We start from the raw sequence: 26,632 nt of genomic DNA, 5'->3' as shown, positions 1-26,632 counted from the left end.
ATTCGCTTTCACAGATAATTTCTCATTTCTGATTTCCTTAAATACGCAGATTCAGAACTGGCAAGCATCACTCAGTACACAAACGCTCAGGAGATCAGCATACATGCACTGTACGATGTTTTGGGGACAATTCTGCATGCACATTATTAAAGGCAATTGCAAGTTCTGTAATAAATAAAATCTAAGATTGCAATTTTGCCAGATTTATATACACAAACTTATTTTTACAAGTGAAGATAGGCACTTAAAGAGGCAATGCAAAACAAAGGTTTTGTTGCTTCTGTCTGCTATACAGACGTAATAAACAAAAATAATGAAAAATTAAAAAAATCACAACAGCTCATTGCTATGGTTTGGGCACAAATAATACTGATGGCTGCTGACAGTGATACATACATCTCACATTTACCAATACTGTTCATCAGTGGTGCGTCTCCACTTTAAACAAAAACCTTGTAATCCTTGCTAGTAAAACCTCTCAGAGAAAACAGTCTGATGGCCATGTACAGTTCTGGATACCTGTGCCTTCTCTGTACTTGAAGGATAGAGGTGCCTGTACACCACTTTCTTCACCACATCAAGAAAGAGACAAGCAGTGATGATGATAATTATGGCAAACCATGCAGATCCACTGGACAGCAGCTGCACAAATACAAAGTACATGTCCTGCGTGTGTAAAAATGGCCTGTTGAGAGAGAAGAGGGGAATATAAACAAAATAATAATGAGTGCACACATATGAATGACAGTAAATATGCTGTTTTTTCAAAATAAGAGGAGAGGATCCCAACCTGCCAACAACAATGCACACACATAAGGGCAGTCTTTACTGGGTCCACACAGAAGAGATTATTATATCAAAAAAATCCATTGAAGATTGTCTACAGGCTATTCATTTTATATGTGAAAATATGCTTTTGCATAGAAAAATCCTATAATCACCTCCTTGGCGGTAACCCCGAGCTAAGGTCGGGGCGGAAAACCACAGCTCAGAGCAGTAACCCTGACCTGCACTCGGGCTAGCTGCCGGAGGCTCTATGTAGAGCAATGCGCACCGCAAGTGTTTGAACTCACCTCCCAGGGGAACCCGATGTCGGTCGCCATTCTACTTCCACTCCTCCAAGGCTCTGCTTCCCCCTAGTGAGATTGCCGCCTGTCGTCATGACGACAGCCATCAATCTCACTTTAGGATTGCAGCGCCACCCGGAGGATGGAGGGAAAACTGCAGCGCTGGAGCCCGGGGAGGTGAGTGATTGCTGGGGATGCTGCAGATCTCCCTATCAGCAACATTTTTTCCGGTTTTAGGGCCTGAAAGTATACAATGCTTTTAGACCCTAAAATCCGGAAATAATCATACTGCCAAGGGGGTTAAACGAATAAAAAAAGCATGCTTTGTGGGCAGTGCTGCTGCTAGGTTTTCTACTGTGCTGCTGATACTGCAAGAAGGTGGAGTAAAGACTGAACTCCCTGAAAAAACTGTGACCTATAGCTATGTAGGACTGTGACAGAGGAAGTGGCTGAAGGAGTTTCAATAAAGTAATTGGTATAGCATCAAAGAGCTTATAGGAAAATAAATACAAGCTGTACTTTGAAGGGCCTACAGAGTTCTAGGAAGAAACCGGTTACTGAAGTTGTGTATTTAAATGTACCTGAAGGGAAAAAGTTGTGCCCAAATTGGGTATTTACTTAAGAAGAGGGAAGCCTCTGGATATAAAGTTAGGAGGAAGCATCATGTCCCTCTCCACCTTGCTGTTCCTGCGCTGGCACCTTCTGTTTTAGGAAGGCAAACTTCTGTTTACATCAGTTTAGATTATGGACTGTGATCCCCTTCCTGTCCGGGTGGCAGTCATTGTAAAATTCTATAGGGGAAATCTCCCAAATAAAAACAGCCTGCAACTCTGTCTACACTGTAAACAAAACTAACTTACAGCATGCAGTTCTACATTAGCATTTTACTACGGATGTAGAATTCTTTATAAAGTATGCCTTCCAATGAAACATTCATTTGGGGGCTACAAACTGCAAGATATAATTTGTGTCACAAACCGGTTGTAACAGCTTGGACAGAAAGCAAGTTTGTACTTACCAAATTATTCCACCATAAAACAGTGAAAATATAAAATAAAATGCAATGGATCCCCAGGTCACAAAGTGATTCATCCATGTCCAGAACTGAGTTTCTAGAGCCATCTGAAAAAAAGTACAGTTTAACACTGTGGTCACTCCATTTAGCAAACAATTCCGGTATACACAAATTGGTACTAAATGCCAGGGCTGTGGAGTCGGAGTTGGGGCAATTTTGGGTGCCTGGAGTCGGGAAAAAATGCACCGACTCAGACTCCTAATGAATTTAAACTGTAATTAAAATAGAAAATGTGATAAAATGTTCTATTTCTCAGATAATAGTCATCATAAATAATTTATACATACAGTAATAGCTGTGCTTCGTTCACAAAAATGAAATAAACCAATCCAAATTAGTTACTTGTGCTGCTTCAATAAAGCAGTCCCCGTATTTTTAAAGTCAGATATACACATCTGATTGTGACTGTATATATGATGTGTACACACGAATCTCTTATATATACTAAACAACATCTATGCTGTAAGTATAAAGCCTGATGTGTAGCCGTGTCACTATTAGAGATGGTCAATGAGATGTAAATAATTCTGCGGTGATTCTGATTTATGCAAATGAATGCACTCCCTTTGCTCATGAAATCAAATAATTTGATATGTTGTTAAAATTTGGTTTGGTGACTACGAATTAAATGGTACCTGGGAAGGATGAAAAGAAAAGTTTTATACATACCTGGGGCTTCTTCCAGCCCCCTTCAGGCTAATCAGTCCCTCGCTGTCCACCTCCACCACCTGGATCTTCTGCTATGAGTCCTGGTAATTCAGCCAGTCAGCGCAGTCCGGCCGCATGCCGCTTCCACAGCCAGGAGCGATCTGCACCCGCGCAACAGTGCTGCGGAGGTGTAGTACGCTCCCGGCGGCGGAGTGTCTGCATGCGCACTACGCCAGACTGGCTCAAGTACCTGGACTCATAGCAGAAGATCCAGGTGGCGGAAGAGGACAGCGAGGGACTGATTAGCCTGAAGGGGGCTGGAGGAAGCCCCAGGTATGTATAAAACTTGAATTTCATCTGTCTCAGGTTTACTTTGTTACACAGTAGTACTATACTCTACATATGCACTTTCCACATAGCTGCAGGGAATCCACTGAGAATGTTGTGCACATTGAACACAGAGGTGTTGTCTATCACCCATAAACCTGGTTCAGATTGTGCATGAAGAAAGTGTAATAGAGAAAGAATCTCCATATTCCCCTGCAGAGTACCTGCACATCACTCTTACATGTACCCACAGTTACATTGCCTAGGGCCTGACAGATGTTCTTTGTTCCGGCCTGTACCTTTTACAAGTACTCTTACCAAGGACTAGTTTTAGTCTATGACTAAAGGGAATAAATATGGCAGTCTCCATATCCTTCTCACTTCAGTAGTCTTTTAAAATTCCTAAGCGTTGGCAGTTAAGAGACGAAATTCATGTCACATACTTTCAGTCAACAAGATTGTAATATGCAAATTAGAGGAGTCGGAGGAATCCTAAACTGAGGAGTCGGAGTATTTTTGTATCGACTCCACAGCCCTGCTAAATACTAGCAAAAGTACAGAGATATACAGTATATAGAATGCAACTCCAGTGATAGAAATAGAAAAGTACAGCAGGCTGAAACCCACAAATCTACAAGAAATTGATTTAATTATATCTTGATTTGCAAATATGACTTTAAAGGTGGTATCAGTGTATGCAACCCTCACTGATACTGTTAAGTTGCACATGAAAAATGTCATGGCATGAGCTAACCCTTTAAGTGTACCCAAGGCAACATGTGACATGATGAGATAAACGTGTATGTATGTACAGTGCAAAACAATAACCAGGCTGTTTTGCTTTTATTATTTTACGGCCTGAGTTTATTTTCAGGCATGCAAGTGACAGCTCCTGTCTTGGTACCTTGTGAGGAATATAGTAAACCTTACTAATAAGCAAATTACAGCCATAGAAGTTTTCCTGGCAGAATACAACCTCTGAGGGCCAGAGAGAGTTAGAAAAAAGGTCAATAGTTCATGTATTTTAACTCTGGGACACTCAATAGGCTGCCATTGAGCAGAGACAATAAAACATTCAATCTCTTTGTATACATTTAAATATAAAATAAAACAATGGGATATCTTAGGAAAAAAAGTCATTTTTAGGAGGATAAACACACTTTTTTTAATCTCAATTTATTTTTACCTTAGGTTAAAAAAAAAGCAAATTCTACTAAACCAGGGCTTCTTCTAGCCGCTGGCAATTATGTTCCTTGTAGCTCCGGTGACCCCTCCGTTCCAGATGCAGACTTCGCCAGGTTGGCATCCTCTGCGCCTGTGGCCGTGCCGCTCGTATTGTAGTGGCTGGGAGCGTTCTGTGCATGCGCAGTAATTCTGCACCTGCACAGGACGCTCCAGGCGACGTGAGCGTGATTGCAAGCGGTGTGGCTGGGCGCTTGCACAAGCACAGAAGATGCTGACCTGGTGAGGTTGACATGTGCAACGGAAGGGGACACCGAGACACCAGAGCTGCGGCGACGGACATATCTGCTGCCAGGGGCTGGAGGAAGCTCCGGGTAAGTAGATCTTGTTTTTTTTCCCACTTAGACCTTTCCTTTAAAGCAGAACTAAACTTTAAATGTAAACCGGTGTTACATCAGCGGCCTCTGCGCTGGCACACGGGCGGGTAGATTTACAACTACAGCCGCCGCCAACAGGCATTGCAGCCTTCGTGAGTAACCTTGAAAGTTGAGTTGCTGCATACCTGTGGGGGAGGAATAGATACGGGGATATGGTGACCCCTTAAACAAGGTTTGTGACTGCTGTGTACTCCGTCTATGTAATGCAAGATCCAGTAATGCTATGTTAAAGCAACTTATTATGACATATACAAGATTCTTATCCAGCCTGTGGTTATGTGCTATGCACTTTGGCTTGCAACTAAAGCTGGACTGATTTCTTGCTACTGACTGCTGCTTATACAATTCTATGCTAATGGACCTGCTGCTTATACAACGCTATGCTAATGGACCTGGAACTGTGATATTTAATTGAAATCCAGTGATAGCCCTCTGGGTATTGTTTATTCAAGTCTGGAATTGCTAAAACAGATCAAGGTTTATAGCGATCTAATCAATATCTGCAGCACAAATCAGAGCTCTGATAGTTACCACAAGTGCATGCAAAAATTTCCCGTGGAATGAATGGCGTGCATGTATGTATGAAGTGGGTTTGAAAGCGGGGGCATGCTGTGCCATTTCTGAGGCTCCTACAGTGTTTTTAATGGTTTTATTATAGTGAGTTTGATATATATCCCTGGTTGGTTTTTCACAATGAATTTTTGATATCTAAAAGTGAAGTGGTACAATAAAGAGTGGACATACAACTATCTCCAGTCACAGAAATACCTATAACCACCATTTTTTTTTAATAGTAAATTCCAGGCGGGCCAGGACTGCACCATAGGCTTATTAAAGGGAAGGTTCAGGGACTGTTAAAAAAAAAACAAACAAAAAAACGCATCCACTTACCTGGGGCTTCCTCCAGCCCGTGGCAGACAGGAGGTGCCCTCGGCGCCGCTCCGCAGGCTGCCGGTGGTCTCCGGTGGTCGACCCGTCCTGGCCAGGCCGGCCTCCTTCCGCGTTCCAAAATGCGCCTCACGGCGCCGCAATGACGTCATCGGACGTCCTCCGGGCTTTACTGCGCAGGCTCAGAACTACTGAATGAATTCTTCTGTGAACTAAGACCCCGGCTTTTAACTTAGCTGTAGGGATAACAGTGGTGCCTGGATGAGTGAATCTGTGAATGCATTTGTTTGAACATTTGCATGCAAGTGTGTGAAGGGTTACTGATGTTTGCTAATGTTCTGGCCACACCCCCTTCAGCACCTCCCTTTCCTTAATAACTTATTTAATGTCCTATCTAGAGGCGATGTGCCTGGATATATGTGTTTTTTTTCTTGTTCTTAAAGTGAACCCGGGGTGAGAGTAATATGGAGGATGACATTTATTTCCTTTTAAACAATACCAGTTGCCTGACAATCCTGTTGATCTTCTGGCATCAGAAGTAACAACCCTGAAATAAGCATGTAGCTAATCCAGTCAAACTTGAGTCATACGACCTGATCCCCATGCTTGTTCAGGGTCTATGGCTAAAACTATTAGAGACATAGGATCAGGGGGGAAAAGCAACTTGCATTTTTTTTAAAGGAAATAAATATGACAGCCTCCATATAACTTTAACCTCGTGTTCTGTTTTAAAATGTTGATCTATCGCTATAGCTTGCATAAGAAGGTTTCTGTATTGCATACAGTACTGTACTATAGGTAAAAACTGCAGCATTGGAACACCTACCTTCATGGTAACGGTTAAAACCATGACTGTAAACACCAAGGTTCCAAAGGTCCAGTTGCCAAACATCTAAAAGGAAGATATAGCACCATTTTCTATTAATACAAAATTATTTAAAAATGCACAGCTCTTACATGAATATTTGCAGCATTGCAGGGCAGATTCCAACTACGTATGTGTCATGACCAAATCAGGCCCATCACAAATAAAAATCATGAAATCATCTTTGTATGTATATTTCAGGTATTTAAACAGCATTACACAAACACACCTGTGATAAGCGCCGGTGTTCCCCTGAGAAATTATTTTAAATTCTCCATAAGGTTCACTAGAAATTAAGCTTGTATAACTGGCAACTTTTAGTGAAATAGGAGTGATGAATCTTGTGTATACACATCCCAGCATCCATATGGAGGTCCCTGTAGGATAATTCTGCCATTGTAGTAAACCCAGGAAAAGTGCTGGGTGTGTTGGGAACAATAGATCTTGGTTCAGTCAATCAGCTTTACATAGACAAATGAACCCATAACAAACAGAGCCGAAAAATCTAGGTATCCTCAACACCCTGGTTTCCATGCCTTTCTTAACCCCCTTGGCGTTCTGATTCTTTCCGGATTTTAGGATCTAAAAGCGGTGCAATTTTTTTGCACGCTTTCAGACCCTAAAACCTGGAAAAAAATCATGCTGCCAGGGAGATCTGCAGAACTTTTACCATAACTTACCTCCCTGGCTCCAGCACTGCAGTTATACCTCCATCCTCCGGGTGGTGCTGAAACTCTAAAGTGAAATAGCCGACAATCTCACCAGGAGGAAGCAGAGCCCCAGAGGAGAGGGAGAAGAATGGCGGCCGATGTGGGGATCCCCCGGGAGGTATGTAGAAATGCCCGCTGCGCGTTATACTCTGCACACAGCCTCCAGCAGCTACCCCAAGCAAAAGGTTGGGATTACCGCTCTTAGCTGCAGTTTTCCGCCCCGACCCTAGCTCGGGATTACCGCCAAGGAGGTTAAACCTTCACAGGATCCAAACATTTCCTGCAGCATTCATCATGTGCTAGCAAGAGGTACACAAACTATGCAACACCACTGGAAATCAGACTCTAATTTCTCCTACTTCCATTAAAAACTGTGTAGATCAAACAGCTCCAGTGTTAACAGAAATGCTGTATGCAAATTTATGAGTTTGAAAACGGACCAACCAGATTCTACCTTGGCAGGATTTGACTGGTGCATTTTTAAGTTGCATACATTTGCATACAGAGATTGTATAATCCTGCATCAACTTGAACTTATTTGCATTTTATTGACCATCACTATCTTTGACACTCTCCATGGTTGCTATTTGCTTCATACAAAAGTACAACCAAAAAAAAGCCAAAGATCACAAGCCTGAATGACTACAGAACAGCTGCTCTGACATAATTGCCCACACTGCTGCTCTGACATAAGTGACCACACTGACTTTTAGAAGACTCATACATGTACAGTACTTCTCACATCATTCACAGACCTCCTGATGAACCCTCTGCAGTTTGCCTTAAAAGACCTCTGTCACGAAAATCTTACAATTTTAAATACATGTAAAAATATACAAACAAAGAATAGATTTCTTCCAGAGTAAAATGAGCCATAAATTACTTTTCTCCTATGCTGCTGTCACTTACAGTAGGTAGTAGAAATCTGACAATACCGACAGATTTTGGAATAGCCCATCTTCTCAAAGGTTTCCTTTATTTTTAAAAGCACTTAGTGAATGGCAGTTGCTCTGTCCAACAGTCAAAAAGTGTGCAGCGAGCAGATCTTTGTATATATCTTTTTCAGGGAACGGCTTTATAAAGAATAAAGGCCATGCTGAGAATCCCCCATGAAGAGATGGACTAACCCAAAACCTGTCGGTTCTGTCAGATTTCTACTACCTATTGTGACATCAACATAGGAGAAAAGCAATGTATAGCTCATTTTACTCAGGAAGAAATGTACTACTTATTTGTATGTTTTAAATGTTAACATTTTCGCGATAGTCCCTCTTTAAGGTCTGTCAGATTATGAGACAATCTAGACAGCATGAGCCATTACTAAATACTGCAGCGACTACACTAGGATGTTCTTTTTTGCTGACTTCAGCTCTGCCTTAAATGATATAATTCCACCACAATTGCACAAACTCTCCAAGCTTGCTGTACCCAACCCCATTTACAGACGGATAACTGACAGAAGGTTAGCTGCAAAACCACAGCTCAGATTGTTAGGCATTCGGCACTGGAGCTCCTCAGGGCTGTATTCTCTCTCTACTGCTATATTCACTCACTAATGACTGCAACTCCACAAAGCCATTTGCAAGAGTTACAAGGTTTCCATATAATACAATATTTAGACTCGTATGGCCGGACAGAAGTTTTCTTAGGGCCCATTTACATTTAAGCAGGAATCACATGATTCCCGCAAATCGCAAAAGGCTAGTGGTTTAACGCTTGTGCTATTGTAGCTAATGGCAGTGTGTTCTCACTGCCGCGATCGCGGGTGTTTTGCGATTATCGCTAATTGCAAACGCGTTACCTGCAGCGTTTTGTCGGTGATTCTGGAGTGATCGCAATTAGCATGTATAGAACCTCTAATCGTGATCGCTCCAAAAACGCAAATCTGTCCAGTGATTTTTTATGCATTTATCATGGAAAAATTACTTGCGGAAAACGCTAACGCAAATCGCTAGCGTTTCTTACATAGTGGTATAGTGGAGCAGCTCCATTTCATAGCAGCAACAACTTAGGCTGGTTTTACACTGGATGTGTGTGCCCTGCAGAAATGAGGCGTCATATGACTCTGTGCTGTGGCGACAGGGTCATAAGCATAAGCCCCCCCCCCCCCCCCGCTGAGAAGTACGTCACAGAGATCCTCGTTGATCCGCACTCCCATTGTGCACACTGCCTGCATTGCCCATTGACTTGCATTACTATATGATCTGTGCGGTGGGCACTGTTCATGTGGTAATGCACTGCAGACTTTGCTTCGGGGTTGTGGGGATTTTGATACTTCTGCTAACCACTTGAGGACTACAGTGCTAAACCCCCCTAAGGACCAGGCCACTTTTTGCTTAATAGGCCACTACAGCTTTAAGGCCAAGCTGCAGGGCCGCACGACTCCGCATCAGCACACAAATGATCCCCCCCTCCCTTTTCTCCGCACCAACAGAGCTCTCTGTTAGTGGGTTCTGATCACCCCTCAGATGTTTGTTGCTTTTTTCATAAATATTTATCTGTTTATTTTTTAAGAGCGTGTGTGTGTGTGTGTGTGTGTGCGTTTTCCCCCTGCTCCCTCCCTCCCCCTGCCAGCCAATCAGCGTGATCAGCTGTCATAGGCTTCAGCCTATGAGAGCTGATCACTCCCCAGCCTATGGAGGGGACAGCCGTGTGACACGGCTGTCCCCAGTACAGCTCTGCTGCAGAGCGCAGCGCTGTACCCAGTAAATAATGGCGAAACCGCTGTCTAACAGTCTCCCTGAAGGCAGGGCGGAGCTCCGCCTCCCAAGCAGGATGCGCGCGATCTCCTGCAGTAGCCGGCCCCTGGACTTAGCGCCAACTGGTGTTATGCGGTCCAGGGGCTGTCGCCGCCGCCACGCCCGTTTGAGTGACGCGGTCTTCAGGTAGTTAAGATGCATCGCTTAAAAATAGTGCAAGTATCTATAGACTTGCATGTCCCTTACGATGAGCAGCGATGGGGCAAAAGTACAGTGGAGCCACGCAACATGGCCAGTGTGCAAGGTGCCTTAAAGAAAACCAGAGATGAACGCTTTGGAACAAAATAAACAGATCCCCCCCACAGATTTTACGAAATAAATGCTATACCTGGTTTTAGCCGGTTTATGTGTTTTTTTTTTTTGTTTTTTTTACTAAAACTCCACGCAAAACACTGGTCTACAGAAAAGCATATTATTTAGTGGGCTGTGTGCAAAATGAAATCACCATTTCTAAAAACCTCTTATGACTAACAAATATAGATTAAAAAAAAAGTTTTTAAATATACCCTTACATTAGCAGCTCCTCCTATCGCATCACAGCTCTCTGTGATGCTGCAAGTATACAGAAAGGGGAAAGCTGAGCCAGGAGGGGGCGGGCTTGGAAAGACATCAGAGAAAACAAGACTCCGCTATAATGATTCCTGAGTAAAGCCAGACTGAATGCTCAGTCGGGGATTTTATCAGGGCTGATAACAAGCAGGCTGAGCAGTGAAGAATGAAACAGAGAGCAGGGTAGGTGTTTTCTCTAATGTTCCCACTGATATACAGTATATGGTAAATACATGAGGGTGCTTTGTCTCTGATTAACTTTAATGTTACAAAAACTGTCCACATTATTTTCTAGTTATTTCCTTCCTGCTTGAGATACCGAAACATCAAAACCCCAAACTTCCAGGCACAGAAAGAACTTCACGCAGAAGATAGCCCTACTTAATGATTTGCATTAATCCCTCCAGCACTAACCGTAATAATTCAATTACTGGAATACAGATCAGTACATCACCGAGTTTTATAATTGTAAAATGAATACTTCACATACTGTTAACCACTGCTTTACTGGTGTGAAGTCTATGTCCGTTAAACAGCTGCCAAGTCAAATTCTTTGTAAGGGTAAACTTACATGGGTAGAACAATTCTGTTCTAAATTTGACAATTCCTGGTGTTAGGAAAATTTCCCTGGTCTATCAAATACACAGACACACCCCCTTCCTTCCCAGTCCACTCGCGATATCATTTGGGCCTTTGCAACAATACAGTGATCAGGCGGCTGTTGGTGGTGATGGAGTTGGTAGTCAAGTGCATAGCTAGAGTTATATCTGACTGAGGATTGATGGGGTTTAGTAGACCCCATACATGATTGCAGTCAGCGTTGCAGAGCTAATAAAAATGTATTGTGTGCAACCTAACTTGCAGCTAAACTGATTATTTTACAGCTTTTCATTTAACAGCAGTACAGCTGACAGAGATCCCAGTCTTCACTTGGTCTATTCAACCAAAAAAGACTTCACAGCCATCCCCTCAGCTGTCATACACTGAAAACTGACATTTGTGAACACAGTTTTGCAACAGAGTACTGTATATTAACTATTCTATACTGCTTCTACAGCTTGACTGGCTAAAGGTGTAGCATAAATGCAACATTTTCCATATAGAGGTGCTTAAACATAATTTAGGGCACTGTTAACACATTGCACATCACACACGCCTTTCTTCATATATTTGTGAAAGCAAAGACGCTGCAGTGATTTTATTTTGGTTCTTACAGCGCATCTCTAGCAAAATGATGAATTCTCTGGTGCTATGGGGATAAATAATCCACTTACAAAGATTTTTTTTTTGCTTTGTTTTTTTAGGTAAAAAGCCTTCCTAGCCTTAGCCTCATTTGTCCTTAACCCCAATGGAATGTTTAGACACTTGAGTCTGTATACAGGAATGCACGTCACACTAACCAAGCCATTCTAAAGAATTCAGAGATGTATTGTTGTCGGCATGTGAACAGTTTAACAGGTTCCACAGTTATTATCCATGAAATACAACCACAAATGTCACTCATTCAGTTTCCATAGGATTACACATTTTTACAGTTAAATTCCATATGTACTAAAGTCCTGTCACTACTACCCACTTCCCCCCAAACCCCACTTCTTTCCACAGCAAACATATAACATCAAATGTAGATGAACAACACCAGTGATACAAGCGTGTGGTTGAATGATGCATGACAAAAACGATGGATAGAAAACTCCTCAATGTAGGGGATTTAAAATCGATTTTAAAGAGAACCCGAAGTGGGGTTCTAACAACAAAATCCCCATACAGAGGCCGGGTCTGCCTATAGAGCCCAGCCTCTGTTGCTATTTAGATTCCCCCTAAGCCCCCCTGCACTCTGCGAGACCCCATAATTCACAGCCGCGCTGCCGACACAAAGCGTGTCACAGCGGGCTGTATTTACCTCCATAATGCCAGTCTCGCCGCTCCCCCGCCTCCTGCATCGCTCCGGTCCTCACCCACGTCCCTTCCCTCCCCGCTGATTGAGGGGAAGGGACGTGGGCGGGGACCGGAGCAATGCAGGAGGTGGGGGAGCAGCCGACACTGACAGGAGGAGGTAAACACAGCACGCACAGCGCGGCTGTGATTTATCGGGTCTCGCTGAGCGCAGGGGGGATTTAGGGGGGGGATCTAAATAGCAACAGAGGCTGGGCTCTATAGGCAGACCCAGCCTCTGTAGAGTGATTTCGTTGTAAGAACCCCGCCTCGGGTTCTCTTTAAAATCGATTTTATGAAGAAGTAGGTTATAAAATAAAAAGACTTAAAGATAATCCGAGGTGGGTTCTAAGACCGCGAATTAGCACACAGAGGCTGGGTCTGCATATACTGCCCAGCCTCTGTTGCTATACTGATCCCCCCACAGGCCCCCCTGCGCTCTGCTGTGCCCCCTATAAACAATACGCTGAGCTGTCGACACGCAGCCGGCTGTTTAACTTCTGTCACGCTTGCCGCTCCCCCGTCTCCTCCATGGCGCCGGTCCCCGCCCGCGTCCCTTCCCTCCCCGCTGGTTTGAGGGAAGGGACGCGGGCAGGGACCGGAGCTATGGAGAAGGCGGGGGAGCGGCGAGAGTGACAGATGGAAGGTAAACAGCCGGCTGCGACACGCTGCGTGTCGACAGCTTGGCATATGATTTATGGGGGGCACAGCAGAGCGCAGGGGGGGGGGGCTGTGGGAACATCAGTATAGCCACAGAGGCTGTGCAGTATATGCAGACCCAGCCTCTGTGTGCAATTAGCGTTCTTAGAACCCACCTCGGGTTCTCTCCCTGGCATTCAATTTCCCCAGGATTTCTGTGCAAAAAGTGATAAAATTTATTTTTAAAACTATTTTTTTCCTGTAACTTGCCAAAATGTGGACGGATATATCTGTCCATACCGCTAGGGACAACTACTTAACAACAACTAGGCTTGTAAAATCACTAAGAACAAGAAGCCTTTCAGAAGCTACAGACTGCATTACTATCAAATAAAACACTAAACGTCATATAGAAATGCGGTTGCAGAGGCCGACACCAGACAGCACTCACAACTGGTAGCATGTGGCAGCACGGATGTCCATTCCTTGATGCCTCCTTCAAACTAGACAGTACGGCAATAAAGTAAATCAGTTTTCTATGGACCTTTAATAGGACATTATTATTAGGTGTGTTGCTGACTGTAAGAGGAAGCGTGAAGGAACAAACATGGTTCTCTAGCAAGATACAGAACTCTACAGTTCAATAAGCATTTTTTACACCATATTCCTTTCTTTGCCAACTGCTAATTACACAGTCAACAGTGCAGAAAACTAGTCCTTATCTTTCAGCGATACTCTTACCAGTTGCCTGTTAGGTTTCATTATCTGATGGCATGCACAGCATGGAAAGGAGGAAAAAGGAAGAGAAGTAGAGCCAAGAGATAAAGCAAGAGCATAGCAGAGATGAGCTTTAGAGAAGAAGGAAGTGTTTCTGGCTTCATGCTAAATGATAAACACTTTAAGTAATGTTACTTTCAACTATATATCATGGTGCATGCAAGTAAAAAAAAGGCGCCCGGAAAAAAAGGGTGCAGGGGTCTGCTGCTAGTAAAATATCGCTAAACTTAGCGATATTCTACTACTGCATTTTTATAGTAAAATAAAAATATCAGTTATATTTTTCCACTGTTTTACTACGGCTAAACCTAACCCTATTCTCACACAGATCCCTTCCCCGGTGGTGCCTAACCCTAAGATCCCCCCCCATGTGCCTAACCCTAAGCCCCCACCCCCAGGTGGTGCCTAACCCTAAGAACCTCCCTGGTGGTGCCTAAGCCTAAGAGCCCCCTCCTCCTCTCCCAGTGGTGCCTAACCCTAACCCCCCTGGGGGTGAAAAACCCTACATCCCCCTACTAAAGGTAACCCCAACATCTTTGAAACCGCAATATGCTGCTATGAAGGTGAATTTCAGCTCCTGGAGGCACCCGATTAGCAGCAAGAGGGGGCAGTTTCCAAAAACACAGGTTTGCGGGAAAAAATGGCTTATGGATAACATTTAGTTATGTGCAAGCCAATTTTTTCCGCAAAGGCTTGTGGTTAACATTTAGTTATTCGCAAGTCAATTTTTTTCCCCCACAAGCTTCAGGGCGCCGAAGTATACCTTCACAGACGCATATCACGGCTATTCTAAAAGCTGCGATTTGATGCAAAGAAGGTGCACCCAAATTTCCCTATCCTGACGAAAATTGTTATAGGTGCGCCTATGTCGGCGTCGTTTTTACCGAAAGGGCTCCTGCACCCCTTTTTTCCTGCTTCGATCATGGTAGTAAAGAAGAGAATATGAGTGAAGCCTACATATTTAGATTTTGCTTCAAACGATAATACAGTATTGCCAAACTGATTAACAGGCCTTGTTCATGTTCATAAAACCAGAAATACTTCCTGATAAAAGCTCCAGAGTAAAACACAGCACAAAGACAATGATGTCTAGAAGGGAAAAAAATGCTTTATCACCCCTGTAAAGTTAATCCACCCTGAAACATCATACTGGATTTGTAAGTTCTACATTTTTCTATAAGGAGTTGCAAAGGCCGCTCCATCCCCTCCAACATAATGACAGCATGGGCAAAATAAACTGGAGTTGCTGGAAAGAGAAACCAAAATCTTCAGAAATGTAGACAGGAAAAAAACTGCACAATCCAAAGCAAGAATCTTCTTTTTACAGGAATGGCATAAAGCTGAAACGCATTTCAGACTCTTCGGGATCATACCATGGCTGTTATTCAGCAACACACAAGGTCTGAATCACGTTACATGTTTGTGAGACTATAAGAAAGAAGATTCCAGTTGAAAGGCTAGGTTTACACTGATCGCAGATAAAAACAGCATACGTTTCTCTGGATCAACAGAAACATGTGAGGTTGCATGCAGCGCACAACAAAAATGCGTGCAGCAGTGTGCTTGGCTTCCTGTAAGGGGGGCTTTCTTAACTGCTCCAGTTAAGATCCATAGATGTAAACTGACCTATAGGGAAACATGGATAATGCCTTCACCTGTGCTACCCGAGTTCAGCATTGTGTGAAAGCTTGCAGCAAAAGATTCAGTGTAGCCTAGCCCTTGCTGGAGAGTTGTGCGGAGTCATTGTGGTCTGACTATGACAAAACGCTGGCTATGAAAATTGAGATCTTAATAGGAATTGAACCTACTCTACCCAGGATAAGGGATACTTACATGTGCAGGCTATGAACAAAGAGCTGCAATAGTGATTTAAACTCTAGATAGACTTGTATTTTACTCTTGGTTGGAATAAGCTGAATATATGCATTCTGTATACAGAGTACATCAAAGCTCTCAATTTATCTGAAGTAAAAAAAAAAAAAAAAGAACACGACAAATCTACAGAGCTTGGAAATTGATCAAACAAATCCATCAGCTGCTCCATTTGATTGCTCCATTTCCAAGCTGCATAAAATTTGCATCCACTCACAGAATTATTAGCATCCCTTTGAGAAACCCTATGAAAACAGAAAAACAAATTAGTGCAGACCTGTAAGGTTCTGAAAAGAAAACGTGAAAGCTCCCCTGTGCAAAACATGCCATTGGTTAATGGGGATTCCTCCCATCTCTGAACAGATGTCAGTATGCTGACCCCAAACCTGCATCCCAGAATGTTCCCTCACTGCCCAGCAACACATCCAATGATGGACTTTGTCTAACAGTATATTGTATAAACAATGAAAAGGAAAAGCTGTGTATATATCTTTTCATGGGACAACACTGAAGATGTGATACTCTGCTTCAATGTAAAGGAGTCAGTGTACAGCTTGTATAGCAGTGTACATATGCTGTCCCATCAAAGTAACAACACACAGCCATTAATGTCTAAAGCACCGAAAAAAAGTGTGTACACCCCCAAGTAAAGAAGGCAAAAATTCTGCCTAATCAGACAATTTCCGTCCTGGAGTCATGTTACCCCTTAGTGTTACAAGGTCTCAGGTGTGAATGGGGAGCAGGTGTGTTAAATTTGGTGTTGTCGCTCTGACACTTTCTCATACTGGTCACTGGAAGTTTAACATGGCACAGAACTCTTTGAGGATCTTAAAAAAAGAATCGTTGCTCGACATTAAAATGGCCTAGGCTATAAGAAGAGTGCCAACACCCTGAAACTGAGTGGCAGATGGGTGGCCAAGAACGATTACCAGTTTAAAGGACAACTGTATTGAGAAGGATATGGAGGCTGACATATTTATTTTAAACAATACTTGCCTGGCAGCCTTTCTGATCTATATGGCTGCAGTAGTGTCTGCATCACACCAGAAACATGCATGCAGCTAATCTTGTCAGATCTGGCGATATTGTCAGAAAAACCTGATCTGCTGCATGCTTGTTCAGGGTCTATGGCTAAAAGTATTAGAGACAGAGGATCAGCAAGATAGCCAGGCAACTAGTATTGCTTCAAAGGAAATAAATATGGCAGCCTCCATATTCTTCTCACAACAGTTGTCCTTTATCTCAGAACAGGAATCACCATGGTCAGCCAAAGAAGTTGAGTGCACATGCTCAGCGTCATATCCAGAAGTTGTTTTTTGCAAATAGATTTAGGAGTGCTGGCAGCATTGCTGCAGAGGTTGAAGGCCGGTCAGTGCTCAGATCATATGCCCCATTTAAAACTGCACCAAATTGGTCTGCAAGGCTGTCTTCCCAGAGGGAGGCCTCTTCTAAAGATTATGCACAAGAAAGCTCAAACAATTTGCTGAAGACAAGCCAAATAAGGACATGGATTACTGGAACCATGTCATGTGGCCTGATGAGGGTAATATACAATTATTTGGTTCAGATGGTGTTAAAAGTGTGTGGTGGCAACCAGGCAAGGAGTACAAACACAAGTGTGCGGGGAGCTACGGTTTCTTGAGGGAATCATGCATACCAATAGGTACTGTGGCATACTGACGCAGTACATGATCCCCTTGGAAACTGCAGTATTTCAATATGATAACAACATCAAACAAACCCACCATGACAACCATTGCCTTGCTGATATAAAAAAAAAAAAAAGTAAAGGTGCTGTATTAGCTGAGCATATTTAGAGACCTAAACCCTGTTGAGCATCGGTGGAGCATTCTCAAACGAGAGTGCAAGGTCTTTAACATCTGCCAACTTCATCATGGAGGAGAGGAAGAGGATTCCAGTGGCAACCTGTGAAGCTCAAGTGAACTCCAAAAGCCCAAGCAAGTTAAGGCAGTGCAGGAACATAATAGTGGGCACCCAAAATGTCAACTTTGGGCACAATTTTGACATCTTCCACTTAGAGCAGTGATCTGCAAACTTGGCTCTCCAGCTGTTAAGGAACTACAAGTCCTACAATATATTTTCCTTTAAGAATCATGACTGTGGCTGTCAGACTCCTGCAATGCATTGTGGGACTTGTAGTTCCTTAACAGCTGGAGAGCCAAGTTTGCAGATCACCGACTTAGGGTCACTTTAGTTGCCAGCAGCTTAAAGGGAACCAGAGAGGAACCTGAACCTTGAAAATGAAAATGATGTTATACATACCTGGGGCTTCCTCCAGCCCCACAAGCTCTGATCGATCCCACGCCGCCGTCCTTCGTTGCCTACATCTACGAGAACCGGGTCCCGTCACTGACATCATCAGAGCCAGCTACGCAGGAGAAGTGCGCCCTCTACGTATCTCTCCAGCGACTGCTGCAGAGATACGCAAACAGTGCACTTCCCTTATGCTTAGACTGTCTCCGACTGACAGAACAGCGGGGAGACTGTTCTCGTAGATGCAGGCAGCAGGGGGCGGCGGCGTGGGATTGCTCAGAGCGCATGGGGCTGGAGGAAGCCCCAGTTATGTATAAAATCTTTTTCATTTTCATCTATGGTTCCCTTTAAACATTGATGGCTGTGCGTTTAACTATTTTGATAGTTAATGGGGCAGCAAACAGATATGTGGTACTTTAGCACACTTTCCTACAACAGAACAAGGAGTGAGGAAACGATTACCTACCTGGCCATTTCCAAGGAGAGATGTATCTTCACCCATCAGAAAATATGACCCAAAAAAGAATACGAAGGCATGTGCAAAGCCCAGTAAGGTCCAGTATAGAAATGGTTTAAATCCAAGTAGGGCATTTTTACTAATGTCTCTGTGGAAAGCACAGGAAGACCAGCAAGTTATCCACTGTAACAGTATAGGTAAACCACAAATGTTCACACATTAAAGAGGTATAAAACCCTGCCATATTATTCAATAAAAACATGTTTTCCTACTTTTTATATGCCATACAGTTATCATATTTGCTTTTGTGCATAAGTATTAGTATTCATTTAGAAATGATACGTTCCCAAAGTACACTTTTTTTGCTCTGAAAGCTGACTTTGCATTTTATTTATAACTGCTTTATTCATGTTCTAACAAGCAGAAATGCCTAAATTATCTGACTTTGTTCAGGGGACCCGGCAGTGTAGAAGAAGGGTTTATTTACATTCCTCACTTGATACAATTAACCTTTTGAGGACCGACGTAGGTTGAATCAACGTCCAGCAGGTGGTGCTACCGTTCTGACCGGACATTGATTCAACGTCCGCGCTAAAGAACCGTCCCGACGCGATCGGGCGCACCCGTGAGGGGAGATTAAGCTGTCATATGACAGCTGGCATCTCCCCTCAGTGATCAGCAGCCATCGCGTATGGCTGCTGATCATGTGATCACTACGATCGCCGTCGGATCGTAGTGATCACTTTGACAGCGGCGCGGGAGAAGAGGATCCACTCACCTCCATGCTATTCCAGCGACGATCGGCGTCCACCTCTGCTCTGGCCGGCTCCTCTGCTCCGTCTGACGTCATAAAGCCGCGACCCGACATGAGCGACATTTGCAGCGGAGATGCCGGCTGGAGAAGAAGGGGGCTACTGCGGCTCATTGCTGGAGCCTGGAAGGTGAGTGGTGGCTGCTGGCGTAAGGGGAGACACTGCCCAGCCAGCCACAGACGGGATCCGGCCGCCTGACACCCCCCTCCTCCCCCCAAAGCGAGCACCCCCCTCTACCGCAAAATGCCTGGTCCTTAAAAGAGAATCTGTACTCTAAAATTCTTACAATAAAAAGCATACCATTCTATTCATTATGTTCTCCTGGGCCCCTCTGTGCTGTTTCTGCCTCTCCCTGCTGCAATCCTGGCTTGTAATTGACATTTTTATCCAGTGTTTACAAACAAAAGACATAGCAAGTGATACGCTGAGAAGAGCCGAGTGTGTGAGTCATACTGAGTGTGCAGGGGGCATGGAGAGGGTGTATATAGCTTCTAGCCAATCACAAGCAGCACATCACATTCCACACATTCCAGCCTCAGCCCGACAGAGCCAACAGAGGAGAGAAGATTAGATCATATAACAGAGATAATACAGCCACTGTGCAACCAGGAAAGGCTGCAGTTAGACAGAGCACATTAGAACAGGTATATGAACTTATAGGATAGAAGAAATAAGGATGAAAATTTTGTTACAGAGTCTCTTTAAGTGGGGTTAGGTGGCCGGTCCCGAAGTGGTTAAACACAAGATAACATTATCTACAACGTCGGATACTCCAGATTTCTTTGCACTGAACTTTCAAGTCCTGTGTTTAGCCCCTTGAATGCTCTTCTAGTAAAAAAAAATGCTGTTTGTATATAATATGCTGTAAATAATCTATTAGAGCAAAGAATAAATGCTGGGTTTCATTCCGCTTTAATAAGCTTGGCAAAAACAAATCTTAAAGCGGATCCGGGATGAAAAACTATAACAAGTAACTTGTCTATACATCTTATCTAAAGTTTAGATAGTTTACACAGCATATCTAGCTGCAAACAGCTTCAAAAGCTTATGATTATTTATTCCTGTGATACAATGAGGGCAGCCATGTTCTGTTTGTCACATTGTCACAGGCTGAGAGCTGGAGATGCTATCAGCTTGCCTGTGTGTAAATTCAGACCCCTCTCCTCCTCCCCTCCGCCTCTGAAATCAATGGCTAGTAACCACCTCCTCCTCCTGCCCAGACTGAGCCCCCATAAGCCCTTGCTACAGTGCCAAGGCACAAAAAAAGCTGTGGGCGAGGCTTGTTTAGTTTATAGGGAATTAGAGTATTAAAACAAAACAAAAAAAGTATTTGGCTTGAGGAATGCCCTATAAACTATATGAATGGAACACAATTATGCAATGAGTAAAAGTTTATCTTGGATCCACTTTAAAGAGAGTCTGAAGCCTTAAAAAAATCTTTTTATTTACAATTCCTCTTCAGCATTATGCCAATAGCTGAAACGCCGCATCCCCACGGCACAACAATGCCTCTATATCCCCTAAATGCATACATATGAATTGGCTGCCGGGAGACTTGGGTGCAGGATACAGCCGGTATATGGCTTATCCTGCTGCTGCACAAGTTCCCGGCGGCGTTAAATACTATTCCCCCTCTAGGTTCATGTGGATAGTGGGGAATAATGTAATTTGGCTTCCAGCTATTGCTGGAAGGGGAATTACAGTGTTTTATAAGCAACTTCAGCTCAGTCTTCTGACAGCGCCAAAGTTACTGACTGTGCGCCGCTATAGCCGTAATTCCTATTACGGCCTATGGTGGCGCCGGCTGCACCCAAATCCCCTGCGCTGTAATCACATCACTCGCCCTAAATCCATTAGGCAAAATACGGGGATCATTTCCTGTTAGGGGCAGAGCTTTCTGCTGTAGCTCTGCCTCTGCTCGCGTCAATCTGCTCCGATCGCCGCCTCTCCCCGCCCCTCTCAGTCTTCTTTCACTGAGAGGGGTGGGGAGAGGCGGAGATCCATGCGAAGATCAACACAAGCAGAGGCAAAGCTACAGCGGAAAGCTCTGCCTCCCCGGGCAGCAAAATCCATGACCTGGAAAGTCGTGGAGGCCTCCTCTCTACTTGGAAAAGCGGGGTGACGCCCGCAGAACTAGTGGAGTGTTGTCCTCTGAGGGGTTTCTCTTGCTCCCTGCTGCGCTGCTGAGACCATTTCATATCATTATTTTGTACATTTTTCAGATACTGAACCCGGGTTCTCTCCCTGTTGGGCTCTATTTTGAGCCCACTGTGGGGTTTATGTATCTAGCATCAGCAGTGTGGTATATTTATATGATTAACAACATATTGCAATTGGAACCTGTTTGTTTATATGCAGCAGGGATCATTATGAAGAATGTATCTGTTTTTAAATGGTTTAAAATGTATTGAATCATAACAACTGTAATTATATTGTGTAGCATATAATAAAGATTTTTGTATAACTTTTCTCTATACTGCCTGTGGGTGGTGCTATTCTTTAAGGGCTTTCTTTTCTTGCTACATTGCTGTCCCTTTTTGGCCCTGTCACACACAGTTTTTTAGTTGAGGTGTTGCAGACAATTTTTGTATATTATTTATTGAATAAAACACTTAAAATTAGCAGAGCCAGATATGGCAGGGCAAACAATAATGCAATACAAGTATAACAACAACAATCATGATGGAGTACACCTGGGAGGAAAACCAAAGTGCTGGTGCATAAATCTCCAAATACATATACAGTGTAATCAAATGGATCAAAATTGCATAGGTAGAAATGAAACAAAGTGATACTGCATACAGCAAAAAAAAGGGGGAAGTAAAGGGAAGTGAGTGAATACACAGGAAAAGTTAATCAAAAAGACACGAGTGCAATAACACAGCAAGGAAAGGTGCATAAAGAAATCAGAAAAACAGTGGTCCAAGGATCCAACACCTCAAAGGGTAAGAAAGCACACTAGGAATAAAGTGCAAGTGATTCATAATGCTTGAAAACAAATATTACCAAAAGAAAGCCTAGTTTGTCCTGAAAAAACTACATGTGTATCACTTTAATGGCATAAGTAATAACAAAGTTATTGCTGTATAAATAGTGACAGCTGAAATGCCAAAATTGCCAGGAATCTTAAAGGGGAAAAGACTTAGAATTGGAAGTGGTTAAGGACCATGTTACACACCTTGATTTGTAGTGTTGACTAAACTTAGATTAATATTAATGGTGCGCTTATGATAACATATCAGTTTGACAAAGGTGTGACACAGCTTTGATTATCTAGAAAGAATACCCTAATTGTCATTACCACAGGGAAATATGGACACAATTAGACCACAAGTTCGGAGATTGCACAATACAGTCCCAGACAAAGTAGATTTACTCACCTATAGAGACCAGGTTTTGTGTGTAATACATGTGGATGCACATGTTGCTCAAACAGACTGTACACCAGGATAGGTAAGGAAGTGAAACAAATATTGTACAAAGTCAGGTACACACTGTCATACAGTGTCTGAAAAACAAACAAGGGAACAGGTTAAGAGAGCGACAAACAAAGATGGCAGTTAAGATTTACTATTCTTTCAACATGAACGTTTATGGTGCCTGAGGATATTTCTGTACTTTTCCACTACAAAAGTAAATCTAATGCTGAAGTTTAAGGCATAACTTCAACATGCTTTCTTAGCCCCGTGTGAACAGTCAGTAGCTGAGCTTGGTTTTATAGTATATGTGCCTTGACCAGCTGATGTCAAATATCTTTTGAAGTACCCAGACAGAGAGCTCTTTACCAGTTATTTTCTATTATAGACTTCAAAAGCTGCAGCCAGTATGAAAAGCAAGTGGATGGCAAGTAACAGCAGCAGACTCAAAAACAGGCAAACTAGAATATTGTTTTAAGGAGGCTTACGGTACCTCCAAGTTGGATATTTTAGGCTCACTTCTATAATTTGCAATAAACATGCCACAGATACACATAAATAGTTATTAAGGTTGTCATAGGGACTGTGCTCTTTAACTAAGTGGACTACTAAGCCCCAGAAATGACAGTCAAGCCACATTCAAACAGCTTAACTGTCCCTAAATTATTAACCCAAGGCCTCTTTTCTGTAAAATGTTTGCTTCACAGCCCTCTCTGTCCCATGGGTTTACCCTCGCTACTGTCCATGTGGTTACGCCATCCTGAGAACTACACAGAACAGCCTGCCACGCAGGCTGTTCCATTATATTCTCATTGAAGAGGAGGGTGCCAGGGGACACAGATCCTGGGTGTAAAGCTGTGTTTGTGGCTATATGAAGACACCTATAAGATTGATTTGGCCTGGGCAAGTATGTGTTTTGTATTTTGTGGTACTTGTGTATTATTCCGTCTAGCGCATCCGCTTGGCAGTTAGACAGGCTGAAAAAGTCTGCACTCTGTTACTTGATCAGCTGATTCACCACAGAATCAGCTGCTGCTCCCTTCCCCACAGCTTTCCTCACGGAGTGAACGTAAAGACAGGTGTAGAAAGAAACACAATGGTATATCTATATACTGCACATGGCCACCAGGGGCAACATTTTCTTTACTTGGCTTTAGGAAAGAGCTCACACACTGTGCAGTACAGTTCGTCGCATGAAGAGATATTGCTTCTCTATATCAAGTTGATCAATATGCACAGTTCCATGACTTTCCCCAGGATATAATGAGGCGCGCACTGCAGCAGACATGTGAGCAGCAGAGCACACAGTATGAACAAGTCTTGTGCAGTAAGAGCCGGGGCCGTGGCCAGTGTCAGCATGTTTGCCATGGTAACCGCAGTGCTGCTGGCACAATACGTTTTCACCATGAAGAAGAAGAGCGGAAGAAAAACAAAAATAATAGAGATGGTAAGAAAGAGCTGTAGCCATAGAGAGTGATTATGCTGGACTGGTCGGCACGCAACCCACATGAACTTATTCACAAAAACGGAGCATCTGCTGTTTAGATTCCCCGGTGGTGAATCAGCTGATCAAGTAACAGAGTGCAGACTTTTTCAGCCTGTCTAACTGCCGAGCCCTTGCGCTAGACGGGATAATACACAAGTACCTATTTTGTTTCTTTAATATAAACTTCTAGCACAGGTCCAAGTTACAGGCTCATTTATTTACCATAGTTCCATTACAACTCAATGCCCACAGTAGCATTAACGCATCTTTTGACGCATAAAGTTCTCTGCTTTGGTATTGAATAAACCTATGGTTTATCTATAAAAGCTTAAAGATGTGCGATCATTCTATTGCTGCAAAAGGAAACATTGTCAAAGAACCAACCCTGAAGATATATGACGTTTCTGAAGAAAGGGATGTCACTTTTCCTTTGTCAGGAGGTAACAGTCGAACTACAGAAAAGGAAAAATATCCCCAAATATTTCTACCACCAAGTTTCGCTACTGTATCGATACACTGAGGTATCCATCTTCTTTAGGCTCCCTGCACACTGCAAATCCGTTTTCCGATTCCGATTCCGTTTCCGATTCCGATTCCGTTTCCGATTTTCCTTGAATACATTCAACAGAAAAACGGATCAAAAAACGCAGCATGCAGTTAAGATTAAAAATCTGAATCAGAATCGGATGTAAAAACAGATTAAAAATCTGAATCTGAATCTGATTTGCTTGCAGTGTGCAAGAGGCCTTACTTTGTATCCTTACATAAATGCTTCTGTCACTGTCCTAAATCTGAGGCTTAGAGGCATCAGTAAATAGGACTTATTTTCAAGAGATTCGCTGTGAATTGCTGGTTTGTGTTAATCATGAGAACATACAAAACCACACGCCCTTTTGCAGCAGAAAAAAAAATCGATTTATTGAAGAGAAAACCTTACAGTACAATGGTGCCTAAAAAAAGAGGTCAGTATAAGATACAATGTTCCATTATCACAATGTCAGCACAGAACACAATTCGATTAGCAAAACAAAGCAGCTGAATAAAAATGAATGGTGGAAAACAACATGCAGACATAGGAGAGATAACAAACATTAAAAATTGCCAAATTGTCTGCATAAAAGGAGGAGGGGATGGGGGGAATCAGGCAGCAGTGTTTAAAGTTAATGTGAAGTGAAATTAAATTAAAAAACAGATGCTTACCGAAGGAGAGGGGCTAGCTCTGGGTCCTATTGCGGAAAGGGAGATCTAGTAATATCCCACAAGGACATGCAGACCCATTTAGAAGGGTCTTTGGATGTGGCGAGTTCCCACCTTTGACAATGAGATATAAACTATGTGCCAGTAAACAGTGGATCTCTATCAAGATTGTCCATTTCCCCCATGAACATATAAAGTGCATGTAGTATAAACTGTATATTATATTGACCTTTTTTTTAGGCTCATTAACATCAGAGCCATTGTCTGATTTATTTGGTGTCCCTCACACCTCTGGCTAGTGACAGTCAGGTAAAGACTGGCATATTTTAGTGACAGCAAGTAGGGATTAGTAGAAGTAGATTCAAGTGACAGGCAGCGAACGATAAATAGATTATAGTGACATGCAGTAGATTGTGAGTTATTAATTTATTGCATTTATAAAGCGCCAACATATTACGCAGCATTGTAATTGACAAATAGGGACAGTCTGCAGGTGAAGAGTAGTGGAATAACATGAGCAAAAAGTAGTAACAAATGAGCCATGACACCACAGACCGCATGAACAAGTCCTGAGAATAAAACGTTCTGCTGACAACCTGAGGAATAGCAGTATTCATAACAGGTGAACAAATGGTGCAATCTAAATAAAGTGTGCCTCTGATCAGTATGTTCAATCCACCACTGTTTGAACATGTGCATCAATGGTATGGATAAAACTTAATCTGCATAAACATGCTAGACTATTGTCACCAGGGAGGATCGAGCTTGATCCTGCAGGCAACACTGTAGTGTACAGTCACGTCTACTACAGCTGAGGGATACACCTGTTTTTATTTTAGGGTACGAAATGGTAAAGGATTTTCAGGTCTTCCATCAACTGCTGCAACAAAAAGAATTGGTAAACGTGCAGCAGTCTATTAGAGAATGGGTTGTGTTCTCCCATCTGTGCTCTATCCTTCCCTGAGAGCTACGATGCCAGTGCACTCCTCTCCAGGCTAGTTCATCACCCCTGCTCTACAACATGACACTATAATATGTAGAAGAAGGCACTCCACAGACTGAAACTTTCATTCATATTTCTTGGCAATGTCTGCACACTAGAGATGGCCCAGCCTTGGAGAACTCATGGAGAAGCACATGTTCAGTTTAATCAGCTGATAGATTTGTAAGCCTCTGATTTGCTGTGATGACTTCCTGGTTTAACACATCATCATGACCAGCAAATCAGAGCCTTACAAATCTATCAGCTGATCAAACTGA

The 26,632-nt window shown here is 43.0% G+C and overlaps 1 protein-coding gene across 8 annotated transcripts in view; it reads right to left on the bottom strand.

Moving 5' to 3' along the window:
• ATP11B (ATPase phospholipid transporting 11B (putative)) overlaps window positions 1–26,632 on the bottom strand; it is a 213,409-nt gene that overhangs the window by 38,433 nt on the left and 148,344 nt on the right. For 6 of the 8 annotated variants that reach the window (XM_068281088.1, XM_068281083.1, XM_068281090.1 and 3 more), the window contains exons 24-29: window positions 22,654–22,781; window positions 18,471–18,609; window positions 13,823–13,846; window positions 6,451–6,516; window positions 2,086–2,189; window positions 520–685 (exon numbers count right to left, since the gene is read on the bottom strand). In XM_068281088.1, the coding sequence (XP_068137189.1) occupies window positions 520–685; window positions 2,086–2,189; window positions 6,451–6,516; window positions 13,823–13,846; window positions 18,471–18,609; window positions 22,654–22,781 (627 nt within the window). The remainder of the gene's footprint in view (window positions 1–519; window positions 686–2,085; window positions 2,190–6,450; window positions 6,517–13,822; window positions 13,847–18,470; window positions 18,610–22,653; window positions 22,782–26,632) is intronic. The other 2 variants (XM_068281084.1, XM_068281086.1) reach the window with 1 other exon arrangement.

The sequence above is a fragment of the Hyperolius riggenbachi genome, chromosome 4 (assembly GCF_040937935.1).
Source record: "Hyperolius riggenbachi isolate aHypRig1 chromosome 4, aHypRig1.pri, whole genome shotgun sequence".
NCBI classification, from domain to species: domain Eukaryota; kingdom Metazoa; phylum Chordata; class Amphibia; order Anura; family Hyperoliidae; genus Hyperolius; species Hyperolius riggenbachi.
This window is presented reverse-complemented; position numbering and strand designations above follow the sequence as displayed.